Source organism: Alosa alosa, chromosome 14 (genome assembly GCF_017589495.1).
Source record: "Alosa alosa isolate M-15738 ecotype Scorff River chromosome 14, AALO_Geno_1.1, whole genome shotgun sequence".
In the NCBI taxonomy this organism is placed as follows: domain Eukaryota; kingdom Metazoa; phylum Chordata; class Actinopteri; order Clupeiformes; family Clupeidae; genus Alosa; species Alosa alosa.
In genome coordinates this window covers 20,252,551-20,266,652 of record NC_063202.1, presented here as the reverse complement: position 1 = coordinate 20,266,652, position 14,102 = coordinate 20,252,551, and the positions used below count along the sequence as shown (strand labels likewise).

Here is a 14,102-nt window from a genome sequence, read left to right as displayed (position 1 = left end):
TCATGTCATGCCAGACCACACCTTATGTCGGTAATTGCCACACCCCTGGGCGCATTATTTAATAAAAGTGGTTTTGCATCGCGAAAATAGGGCCCTTAATCTCACTCTCTTTGAAAATAATGGGTATAGACTGAAATTGTATGAGAACTGAATTGAAATCAAATAGAACACAAGTTTCTTCATTGATGTTATGAAATGATAATTGATATGGAATATGATGAATGACATGAACACATATCAAAATATCCAATTCAGTTTACCTTGATGCTTAATTTCTGTTTCAATTTCTTGTCCTATTGCTATAAACGTTTTATGGTCAATTGGTGTAACCAGTATTTTGTCTTAAATACTAATAATGTACAAAATGAATATGGATAATGATTTAATACTCTACTTTACTGTAATAATGGTTGTTTAAACCATTTTTACTCAAATGGTCAAAGAATAGACAGAAAACAAGATGTTTACAGCATATGGTCTTGCTCAGTACAATGAAAAACCCATATAATTTAAATTTAGAAAGAAATATAATAAAACATATTCTCATAGGATATTACAAAATAAACTAATAATTTCATGAGAGCAATTGCATGAACTCTAGGAGGTGTGAAATATTAGATATTTGTCATTTTTGTGGTTACACCACTTGACAATTTAACAGGCTGTTAGTTCTATCTTTTGTTAAAAAATAGCATACACGTCATATTAAATAATATGAATACAACAGAAATAGAAAGTATACACTTTAGCAAACCTCAGGCATGTTTTGTTTTAAAGGTTTAAACATATTTTTCTTTTCTCATCTTACCAACCCTTATATATATATATATATACAGTCTCATCTTACCAACCCTTATATATATATATATATATATATATATATATATATATATATATATACAGTTAAGAACAAAATTATTCATACCCTGACAAATATTGATTTAATGTTGATTTTCTCCTAACCAATATGTTTTTTCTGACTGAAAATGACACTGCCACATGCCAATAGGTTGTAAGACAATGTGGTAGAAACATGGAATCAATAAAATAAGCGCTTTTATCTTTTAAAAAAAAATTGTAAAAATTGGCGTGTCCACAATTATTCATACCCTTTGAAAATAATCACTGGAAACATCTTTATTTGCAATCAAAGCTCTCAAAATGGTTCTTGTAATATGTACCAAGCCGCTCCATGTCTCCACAATGATTGTAGACCGCACCTTTTTAGCTGCAATCCGGGTTTTGAGGCAGGAACGATTATTTGCCATCACTCTAGCCTTGTACTCACTTTTTTTGACGGATTGAGGTCTGGACTCTGGCTGGGCCACACTAAAATATGACATTGTTCTCTGTTAACCATTTCTTGACTTGTTTGGCTGTATGTTTTGGATCATTGTATGGTTTAATGGTCCAATGATGCCTATTGGGGCAGGTATCTTTGCACACTGCCTGATCATTTCCTCCAGAATCTCAGTGTAGCCTCTTGCTTTAGTGTTACCGTTTACTTTGGGGACGTCACCAGGTCCCCCTGGTTGAAAAACATCCCAAAAGAATACTTTTCTAACCCCCACAATTGAAATGGACATGGTGAAATTGGAATATAATGCTTCTTTTTTTATGCCAATCTCAGGCCATGTACCTGGGTCAAAAAGAATTCAGCGAAAGCTAAATTCTTTATCCAGGTGCGCCCTTATAAAGGTTTAACTGAGTTGTGCATGTTTGGAGAAGAGAGATCCATGAGGAGTATCCAAGATGACCAAGTCATCCATTTTGAGATGGAGTGAACATTTCAACCATCAAAACATCATCCACAATGTGGAGAATAGCTATAGAAATGTATTAGTTTTGGGTGTTTTTCAGACAATGGGACCTGGTGAACTTCTCAAAGTAAACGATAGCACTAAAATAAGGGGCAAATTGAGAATTTTGGAGGAAAAGATCAGGCTGTCTGCCAAGAGACCTGCCCCAATAGGCGGCATTGGACCATTAAACCACACAATGATCCAAAACATACAGCTAAACAAGGCAAGAAATGGTTAACCGAGAGCAATACCATTTTAGAGTGGCCTAGCCATAGTCCAGACCTCAATCCATCAAAACAGTGAGCACAAGGCCAGAGGGATGGCAAATAATCGCTCTTGACTCAAAACCCAGATTGTTGTTAAAAAGGTGCAGTCTAGAATCATTGTGGAGACATGGAGAGGCTTGGTAGGTATTATAAGAACCATTTTGAGAGCTGTGAATGCAAACAAAGATGTTTCCATTGATTATTTGAAAAGGGTCAGCCGTGGCCTACTGGTTAGCGCTTTGGACTTGTAACCGGAGGATTGCCGGTTCGAACCCCGACCAGTAGGCACGGCTGAAGTGCCCTTGAGCAAGGCACCTAACCCCTAACCCCTAACCCTTCACTGCTCCCCGAGCGCCGCTCTTGTTGCAGGCAGCTCCCGTGTGACGGGATTAGTGTGCTTCACCTAATTGTCTGTTCAGTCTGTTCAGTGTGTGCTGAGTGTGTTTCACTAATTCACGGATTGGAATAAATGCGGAGACCAAATTTCCCTCACGGGATCAAAAGAGTATATATACCATACTGAATAATTTTGGGCACGCCATTTTTCATAAAAAAGATGAAAATGCTTCTATTTTGATTCCATGTTTCTACCACATTGTCTTACAACTGTTTGACATGTGGTAGTGTCATTTTCAGTCAGAACAAACATATCGATAAAGAGAAAATCAACATTGAATCAATATTTGCCAGGGGTATGAATTTTTTTTTTTTTTTTTTGTGTGTGTGTGTGTGTGTGTGTGTGTGTGTGTGTGTGTGCATTTGTTTGAGAGCAAACAGCTAAACATCTCTTTTTTCATTCACTTAGTAAAGTAAAGAAGACCATGAGTATAAAACCCAAGTGGTGATTTTAATACCAAAAAAAAAACTAAGCGAAATATAACACCAGATTGGTAAAAAATGTTGATATCCAAATTTGAAATCCAAAATGGTTGCTGCTGAGACCCTACATTGAGTAGGCTTTTTACTTGCCCATCTCCTCCGTGTGTATCAGTCACTTTCCACACACCATCAGCTGCTGACTTAGCACTGCCATGCATGAAATAAACAGATGTGAAGTAGGCCTTGTGTTTATGTGGGTGTACATGCATGTGTGTGTGTGTGAGTGTGTGTGTTTACTCCTTTCTACCGCAGAGCTTCGGCTGGCACTTGTCAGTGGAAGAGGCTGAGTGAAAGGCATGGCTGTATATGATGGGCAAATAACAGAGTCTGTTTATAGACGGAGAGAGAGAGGCAATTCATGGCCACTAATGGGGAATGGAGGTGACAAGCTATTAATGATATGGGCCCACGCTGGGCTCGTTAGTGCATTAAGAACATGGAGCGGAGCACTGCAGCGGGACGCTCGTACTGGAGCCTTCGTGCATTGGAGCCAGCCATGAAAAGGACACCGTGTTCCCCAGGAAAGGGCTTTTTTCCCCCCTTCGTCTTTCCGACCATTCCTGTGGAACGCTAAATCCAATCCTTAAAGATGTTTCTTTCAGGTATTTCCTGCAGATGCAATCCAATCCCTAAATATTAGACTAACACCTCTCTTTTTTCCCCCTCCTACTCCTTCACGGGGCTTGGATCAGCTTTCATGGTGCCACTTACACTGGCAGCCTCACAACGCCCCTTTCAGGTATTGATGGTATTGGAGGAGTCCACGGACGCTCATTTACTTCAGACAGGACGGCCTGACTGAAAACACTCGGTCGGCCTGCTCGATTTCAGGGAGGAGGTCATCATTGGCCACTGGTTGGCGCTACACGCTTTTTTTGGTTGTCCTGGAGAAGAGGAGAGCTGCAACTGTGACTTCTCAAAACATCAAAGTTCTTATGCAAGAATAATCTCGTGTGAGTGTGTGTGTGTGTGTGTGTGTGTGTGTGTGTGTGTGTGTGAGAGAGAGAGAGAGAGAGAGAGACCATTATGGGTTTAAAGAAGAAAGCAAAGAAGTGTAAAACTTTCCATCCTACCATAAAACAGAAACCTCTTCCTTCCTTCTGAAGAAAACACCTGAAACATACTTTAAATACAGGGTTGTAACATTAAATAACTGGCAAAAGCAGAACTAAGAAAAAATCATTTCCATAATTGTTATTTTTAGTAGGTGGAAGGGCTGGGCTGGACTGGGGGTGTCGATGGCACAGCACCTCTGTACTCTGGACTGTAAGTCCGGTAGACCTCCATATGGGATGTGCTCCACTGGCTGCGTGCCGCTGTTCCCGCTGCTGGCTTCACGTGGAGCGCGTCTGACATTAAACACCTGCACGCCTTTATGTCCCCTGGGTGGACAGCCTGAATGGGAGGCCATTGTAACCTCTGCCAACCCCCTTTAGGCAGGTCCCCAAAGAGGAAAGACCACTCCCTGTCCCTTAAAGAGGCTGAGAGAGAGAGAGAGGGAGAGAGAGAGAGAGATACAGGACATCTCTTTACCCTCCAACCAGACAGCCGACTGAGCCAAAAGCTTTTAAATTGTTCTCCATCTTTCCACGTCTTTTTCATTCTGGGCCGGGGGCCATTGCAGACTCCATTTTCCTTTGCCAAACTGTGCTAAAGTACACCATCACATCATTGTGATCTTTTCATTCTCTCGCTCAGCGGGACAGCTGACTTAAAGGGGTGTCACCCTCTGTGTTATCCACATTTGTAGACGCCAGCTTTGCACAGAGCAGGTGCGAGCCATTTACACATGCAAAACAAACTTTAATGGTCCAAGACCTTTATAGGTCCATGAATGCCTTGGCTAACATGGAGTACGTTAAAAAGTAATAGGGTTCCCCTGAGATTTTGCATCCGCTAAAGACTTTAACAAATCAGGGTGATCATGTGTTCCATTGTTGTGCTGTCATCCTCAATATGTATAAGAAAATGTCTGTGCACTTTGGATGGACAGGTTTTTATTCATCAGTATAAGCCCTTGTCCGTTCCACTAACTCCGTCGATCGAAAGCACTTTGTGCTTTGTACTGTGGCATACCTGAACAGACATTTTTAAGAAGCCTCTTTAGACAGTTCCACTGGTGTGGAACAGGCTGTTAAGAACTTGTGTCTCACCGTGGTGTGAAAGAGTGCGGAGGAGGAGGAGGAGGAGGAGGAGGAGGAGGAAGCATCGCGTGATTGGGGGCCTGCTCCACGGGTAACCTCCGTTGCGTGCAGAGCCGCATAAGCTGGCCATCATAAATTACGCTGGCACTATCTACACAAATTAATTGGACTGTAACAGCAGGTTATCCTCGGCCCTCCTCACAGGCCCCTGTTAAACAGTCGCCCCACGCCCCCACGCGGCACGCAGCGCAGAGGTGCCCAGGGGCCAGTAATGTAGCCGATGTTGTGATAAGTTGTTATGAGGAGCCTTCAGAGGGAGGATGTCTACTGTAAGCTCTGCCGCTCTGCCCGAGGACTCTGCTTTGGTTTACATGAGTGTTCAGGAAGCTGCTCTACAGAGCCCAACATTTAGATGGAGTCTCTCGCATTCAAAATAACATTTTTTTTCCCCAAGGAACAAAAGAATGAGAAAATAAGTTTTTGAAATGAAAAGGCCCCATCGTTGTCATCCAGACAATTACAAGTCTATTTTTAGAGCGTAGCCTATGTCATCATTTTCCACCCTTTCAAGGTTCAGACATGTGGATCTGATGTTTAGTATACCAAAAAAAGAAATAATACATCATAAAATATTTTGGAGGGAGGGGAATATTCATCGCAAATGACACTTGGCAGTGCCCTTCCCTGCCTTCTCACATCTGAGCACAATTTGACCTGAGATTGTGTGTGTGTGTGTGTGTGTGTGTGTGTGGGTGTGTGGGTGTGGGTGTGGGTGTGTGGGTGTGGGTGTGGGTGTGGGTGTGTGTGGGTGACAGAGAGAGAGAAAGAAAGAGGGAGAAACAGAGAGACAGGGAGGCACAAAGAGAGAGAGAGAGAGAGAGAGAGAGAGAGAAATAGGGAGACAAGGAGACATAGACACAGAGGGCACTGAAAGCCTCCTCATTAACACAGGCACGCAGAGGTTAACAAACCACCAATGCATCAAGCAGAGACAAAGCCAAGCACGAAGATGTTCTCATATACAGCAGTCACGCCTGCCTGATCCATTGTTTAAAAAATATCTTGCCTATACCCTATGTAAAAACGTTTCCTTATAGACATCTCCCATGTTATTGGTAATCTGATATCAAATAATTTATATTTTCCACAAGTAGCTTTCACTCAGCAGACAGGAGATTATTAGGAAAGTGCTTTTTGTGGAACTGAGCTTCCATATTTTTAAGCCTCTTTACCTGAGCCAGGGCTTCTATGTGTTAGGCATGCAGTATGTTTGAAATGCTGTAAGTAGAGAAATGGTGTTTTGAGCAGTCCAGGGCTCAGTTTATGTTTGTGTGACACTGACCAAATGTGGACATAAAGATAAATGAAGACAGGAGAAGAAACACTTTAATTCATCCGACAATTTCTGACCTGAGGATGCACTTTACTGTCTTGATCTCAGAGGAGTTTTTAAATAGCATCCATTTCACAGCCGACTGTCTGACACACACACACACATGCACACACACGTACGCACGCACACACGCACACATACACACACTCAGACACACCCACGCACATACACACACACACACACCTACATGCTGTTTCACAGCTTGCTGTCTGACACACATATGCACGCACACACACACATGCATGCACAGTGAAGCTTTTATTGCGTATCACTTACTATTTATCATGTATTGTCTGGGCTGTGCACCAGGCTGCTGTAACAGTGTTTATGTTTCCCGCCACCTACAATTACTTCCATCCGATTACTCATTACGGCTTGGTTATCAAAACACTGTCTGGCCCCGGGAGTTCTGCTTGACATCATGTTGATAGCCCTGGTGAGTCACCCCATTGTGAATATCTGGTGTAGGAAGAATCTCCTCATCCCTCTCTCTCTCTCTCTTCCTCTCTTTCAGTCTCTCTGCCTTCCTCTTTTTCAGTCTCTCTCTCTCTCTCTCTCTCTCTCTCTCACTCTCTCTCTTATTCTGCACAGAAGAGAACCTAGCACAATAAGGGGTAGGAAGAGCTCAACACCTGAGCACATAAAGAGGCTCTTTCAGAGGCGCAGTAGCCATTGAAGTGTGCCAAGTCACACAGGTAGAGTGCTGACAAGCACTTTCACATGGAGCGCTGCGAGGAGGGATTCAAATTAATCACTTGTGAGTGATTAACACAACAATGCAAGTGCATTATATTATACCGCTGGCACAGTACTTAGCTCTTTTTCTCTCCTGTGGATTATTTTTTGTATTCTAAAAAACAGCTTGTTTAGAGTACCTTACAATGGATTTCACAACCTCTTACACAAGTATATACATGCTTGTGCACACCCAAACTGAAGCTTACCACACACAGAGGCAGATAGCCGGTGTGTGATGGTTTATTGCCAGTTATTGTGTGCCATTATCCACAGAAGCCAGACTACTGACTGGGAGAACATGCTTTGACACAGCATGTGTTGAAATAATATAGACATTTTTAGACAGCTGTCTACGACCCCTTAATACATCTGATACACCTGAAAGACTTAATACATCTGATTATTAAATGTATGGATTTAATCAGAAATGTACATTTCAACCAAATAAACAATCAATTAAACATCAACACTGTATGACAATTTATCTGATGAGCTTGTTCAACATTGTAATTTACATGCTGTGGAACAATTGAAGTTTTTCTGAGTGCATGACATTTATTTAAAGGCATCATCAGATTTAAACTAAAAACTGACATTTTCGCTCAATACACATTTGGTAACGGCATAATGCAAACTTAAAAGATCTCTAATTAGTGCATTGCTTTCTAATAAATCGACTCTGAAATTGAATTTGCACTGCATGGATTGAAGCACCATTTTAAGCTAAAACTCAGTTCATTAAAAAATACATTTGACCAGTCAGCCACAAATACGCATTATAATTTCAGACATATTTTAAGTTCACATAATTATAATGTAATTCAAAAGAGACATTATTCTTAGTGTGTAATAGGCTAAAGTTTCGAATAATACCATAAGTCTAAATGTTGAATAATACCATTAGTCTTAAAGGCTAAATACCAGTTGTCTTTATGATCAAGTGATAAATGATTTAATTAAAACGTAAGTAACTTTCTGAAAGATGATAGCCTACACCGTTAACGCATGCATCTGTGATACGAGTTAATTGTTTATACATGTACAATTATTACGACAAAAGTAAAGAATAAACCATAGCAGTCCCCTTAGTAAAGGCCTATTTATTGGATAATAATCTAGACCTTGGGTGCCGTTTGTGACCACTCGGAAAACATTTCTCTTCAGCGGCCGCTAGATGGCCCCTTTCTGCGTCGGCCAATCTCATTTTCAACTGGGAACGCACGTGAAGTGAACTCACGCAAGTGAACTCCTTTAGAACCTTTAAAACAGAGGATAATGATGTTATGGAGTGAAGTGGTTCAAATATTTGTGCGTAAAAATCGCAATTGCATTATTGAATGATGTGAGCAAAATAGAGAAAATCATCCATTTAATAGGGATCAACAGTCAAACAAAGAGAACCAAAGTTGTAATAGGCTACGGATGTTGGGATAGTTAATCGACTATTTTGTGGTATTTAAGATTAGCTTAAATACTGAGCTAAGAGTGAAAAAGAAAATGATCAATTCAGTAGGCTATAGTAACCATAATAATTAATTTGAAAATAAGCTTAAAAGCTGTTGTTACTATTATTACTAGCCTACTTCTACTATTATAATTATTATTACACACGGCCGTTACAATAAAGTTGTGCGTATCCAGCTTTGAGTTGCGTTTGTTTCGGCATTTAGAATCCTTATTATTTTCAGAGATTGCCACAGGCTAATTATAATTTTTATTTTTCATACTTTTATTATTTTAGGCTAAACCCTAATATTTGAATTATCTGTTTTGAAAAGTACGTAAAGGCCTAGAACAACAGTGAATCATAAAAAAAATACCACCCCTCTTTCAGAACCATATATGTTCCTTGAAAATGATTAAAGATGTGAATTGACAAAATGAGAATTCGAATCTGAATGAAATAAGCACCAACTCTGTCAAACTCTTGCAGCTCAAGCTCTAACCATGGCATTTCCTATGTTTTTTATACACATATATAATGTGATCAATGGAATAATACACAAATAGCAGACATCTTCAATACACTGACAACTTTTGAGTACACTGAAAACTGAATTTGGGGAGGGCACGCCTATGAGTCTATAGTTTAGGCTTGACAGACAATGACAGTGCTTATCTGCACAATATATTCATTAATATTAAAGTATAAAAGTGTTAAGACATCCATCTAGTATTTCCACTGTATTGTTTCCTATGTCACAAGCATGATCTGTGTACAGTTCAATTCCAATTAAATTACTACAGTTAAATACTGACTAAAGGCAAATAACAGAATTAAACCATACACAGCTTTTTCATTCAGTTAATTTTGGGAAATAAATATTTTTGTCTTTTAGCAAATGAAAAGACCCATGCCACAATATACGAACAATGAACATATAGTCGATAGCATTTGTAATTAATCTGCAAACTGTCGCTACATAATCCTATCAGTTGTGGATTACTTACCTTAAAAGAGGTGTGTGTAGATTATTAAAGAGTTGACTGGTAGTTTCTCAGTGCGTGCTGTTTTACGCAGTCTTATTTATATAGCCTAATACACTTGCCATCAGGGTTAACCTTACATTCAAGTGAGTCATGATTTTCTGAATGACATGTGCAAAAAATGGCTAAATTGCAACGATTTCGGCCGTTCTGTGCACATTCGATGTAATGCGTAAAGTACTCAAAGGCAACGGCTATGTCTACTGCTGCTTTTTAGACTTGCAAGAGGAGTCAAACTAGTAATCTGTTGTCACTGCGCGCACTCGCATGATTTACCAACAAAGGGTTAAATTGTCAAGAGACAGATGAATGCCCTGACAGGCTATGGGCTTGTCGTAATTTACAGTGCCCAATGAGAAGCGGCTTCTCATCCTCCTTATCCAATAGGAAATAGTTTGAGAAGGCTGGCAGTCACAGGTGAGATCAGACAGACGAACTGAGTGTAAAGGGACAGGAAACTCGGTAAAGAGAGAACTACTTAGCAGCGACCCCGGAGAAGAAGCATCGCACGGAGGGGAAATCACGCTGTTTTTTGAGCAAAATATCAGGGACGAAATGACATACCCCCCAGCTTTGCGATTCAGAAGCACCACCAAAAGCGGAGTTAAATACGGCTAAATTTGATAGTATATCGTTTTTGTGTTAGGTTTTCCAAGAAAATTGACTTTTGCGTATAAACATGGCCGTTCGCAGCAGCTCGTTGATGCCATTCTCGATTCAAGCAATCTTGAACAAGAAAGAGGACTGTCGACATTTAAAAGATTTGGACGTATGCCTTTCCAAGGCTGCTTGTTGGAAAATATTTGGGGAAATGGACGGCGCACCAGAGGAGATGTCCTCTCCATGTAAAAGTGACGAAGGAGCTTGTATAATGGTTAACCGTAAAAGCTATGACTCTGACTCCGGTCTGAGTGAGGATACTGACAGCAAAACGCTGTCCGCTTGCAAGACCGAGTTGGATCGGGATGGACCGGCCTCAGACGCGCTAGAAGAAAACTTCCAGGACGAAACTGACCAGGAATCCACTGCTGTGGAGAATACGAAGAGTCTTAGTGACTGTGAACTTTCTGCCAATGTCTCGGGTAAGTTTGTGTCTTGGACATCAAAATCATATGAAAGGTTTGACATGTCGAAAATTCACAGTAAAACTATTTTATGCGCGCAAAAGTAACCTACTTGACTTCATCTTAATGAGTGTACAAAGACACCATTCATTTTCACGTATACCATCAAAATCCACCCCATTAAGTTTGATATAAGTGGCCATTTCTTTACATTCGTCGCCTTAAACTTGGCCACTCTTTGCTTTCGTTTATCGCATGTCTGATTTATGTATACTTTCTTGAACGTCAAAGCACATGTCGCACGTTTGGTTTACTTTGGTTTAGCCTATTTGGTTTAGTTGACCAAACTACCTAATTTAATACCTTATGTACATATTTTACAGATTCCAACAACTTGGATGAGGGAGGTTGTGAGAAAAGTTCCGATCTGCCCAAACAGCGGAAAAAACGCTCCAGAGCCGCCTTCTCACATGCGCAGGTTTTCGAGCTGGAAAGGCGGTTCAACCACCAGCGGTACTTATCCGGACCTGAAAGAGCAGACCTGGCTGCCTCCTTGAAGCTCACAGAGACCCAGGTTAAAATTTGGTTTCAGAACCGCAGGTACAAAACAAAACGCCGTCAAATGGCTGCCGACCTGTTAGCCTCAGCACCAGCAGCGAAGAAAGTGGCAGTGAAAGTTTTAGTACGGGACGATCAGAGACAATACAACCCTGGAGAACTACTGCGGCCTCCGCTTCTGTCTTTGCAACCTTCTTATTATTACCCATATGCGTACTGCCTGCCAGCATGGACCCTCTCGGCTTGTGCTGGAAACCAGTGAGACAAACATCACCCAGTATTTATTTGAAAGCATGAACTAATACCGCCGTTTGATTGTGAATACAGAGCAACTCTACAGAAGAGGGGAGTAAACGGCAACAAACGTGACATTGGCACAGCCCAAGAACTGTTTTGATGGCTCTTATATCTCCCCAAAGGTTGTGCAGAGCGCGTTTGGCTGGCGATCTTAAGACACTCGTAGGCAGATGTTTCAGAATGTATGGAATGTTATTGGTTAATCGTTCATTGGGGGCTGATGCCCTTGAGTTCCTAGTTGGAAAAACATCAGCTTTCCTAGTGAGGCTGGGAATAGAACAGTAACTGCGTTTTGCTGTCCCCAGTGATAGGGTATAACGGTAAGATTTTCCAGCACTTTCCCTCACCTAGACAGTGTAATCTTCTGCCCAGTGGAATTACGAATTTAAGTGTTTGTTTAATTTGTGTATCTGTACGTGAGCCGTGGCATTAATAAGAATTATGGAGCGTTTATCAAAATGTACTTGTTTCCTAATAGTTCTCGGTTGTTTTGTTTATTGAGAAAAGAAACCAAACATTAAAACATATTAAGATCACAGTGTTTTTTCTCGTGTTTCTACTTACAAGAAAAAGTCTATATTTATAATCATATACAATATGTTATCAGTTAAAGAAATTGTAAAACAAAAAGGTTTGACTTTGAGGGTAAAATATGATATATTATTTAATAGCGAATATAATAATAATAACAACAACAACAACAATGATAATAACAATAACAATAATAATAATAATAATACGCAAATATATAAATAATAATACAAATCATACATTCAAATGTAAATGACCATGGTGTGACAGAGAGCGCAAAAAGGTAGATCCAGGTTACACTGTACGACCATATTATAATTTCAGAGACACTTGGGGTCATGTGTCATCCAATGCCGAGTTTCTGTAGGCTACAATAATTGTACTGTATACCGATAGTTGTTTTTATTTACGCTACATGAATTTACTAAGAGGGAGGGGTGAGAGATAAAGAGTCCCTATGCCCTCCTTTCCTATATGGGCTATATATATATATATTGGCCTTGATGTTCGTCAACAGACTTGATAACAGGCATTTTGCAGGCTTTAGGGGTGGGGCTCGAGACATAGGGCCCAAACCAACCAAACGATATCTGCCGTTTCTCTTTGTGCCCCCTGTCCGTTCACTGATTGAAATTAAAATCATTGTCATGTTTTATTCAACGGAGTCATAGTTGTTCCTTATCAAAGGATTTATGATGAGTAGGCATCTATATTGATTATACCAAAATACCAGAATAACAGCAACAACAAGTAGAACAACAACGGAATAATAATAATAATAATAATAATAATAATAATGAAAATATATACACCACAATGAGTCGCTTTACCTTCACGTGTGGCCACAAGCGTAGGCTAATTGTGTTTGTACAAATATTTCCATATTTCCCTTAGCCTAAATCTATTCTGTGGGCTCAGCGTTATAACAGCGACATATGCACTAAAGAAGCTTGTTAACATGGCTGAATGGCTATTTGCGCTCTCAAGAACACTAACACACCTGACACAATGATTTATGCCCTTCGTTTCAGGAACATTGTCAACTGACAGGAACTTTCGAATGTATGTCAACATGGTGAGGCCTACCGCACTGGGTTACAACCCACTGCGGGAGGAGGCTACCTTCCTAATCGAAACAAATCAAAGTTCCATGTCAGTTAAATTACCTGTTAAGGAAAATTCTCACAGACACCTATTTAACAACTATTTTCACTGAGGTGAATGTTATTGCCTGCTTGTACTTATTAATAAGCCATTCACGGTGATAAACTAAGAGGATGTCCATGCGTAATTTCGTGAGAAATGATAGGCCTTAAACGCTAGAGGGCTAGGCTGGATGTGTAGTAGTCACCTTCACGACTTCTGACTTATTTGGAGGTGCATTTAATAACATTTAGAGGTGGAACAAGAACAGTAGATTCGTAAAACTGTATTTCATTGGCCATTATTTACAGAAAACTGACCACGGTGGAGATATTGGAATCCAATTTACACACGCATGGTTAGGAGGGCCAAAATCTCCGATTTTTATTTGATGAAACACAGCTCAATAAAACCTTTAAAGATAAAACTGCCAATTGCATATGTTTTGAGTGTGCAGGATGCCGGCGGTGTATAAAGAAGCTCTTGTTGAACCGTTCGTCTTACCATGTAACAGCATACTCGCATGACACATAGGCCCATCTGATAACGACCCATGTGAGATATCACCCTAATCTTCGAATATCAAATTCTGATTGCTGAAATGCAAACACTCTCGTTGAAATTTGTGTGAATCAGGCTTATTTTCCATTTTATTTATAACGCCTAATTTAGTTCAATGTATAGGCTAGTTTAACCGTTTACGCAGCGCCTTCAGTGTGATGTAGGCCTACCTATCACGTGTACAACACAACGTAGCATTAGTGAACTGGTTTTAGCAGAAATTGGACCACCAAAAGAGT

General features: G+C 40.3%; 1 protein-coding gene across 1 annotated transcript; it reads left to right on the top strand.

Annotated features, from left to right (window-relative positions):
* Positions 1–10,180: 10,180 nt before the first annotated feature.
* On the top strand, positions 10,181–12,133 carry nkx3-2 (NK3 homeobox 2). Its single transcript, XM_048263260.1, has 2 exons — positions 10,181–10,791; positions 11,157–12,133. Exons 1-2 carry the CDS (start codon positions 10,389–10,391, stop codon positions 11,591–11,593), a joined length of 840 nt encoding a protein of 279 aa, XP_048119217.1. The 5' UTR covers positions 10,181–10,388; the 3' UTR covers positions 11,594–12,133.
* Positions 12,134–14,102: the final 1,969 nt, after the last annotated feature.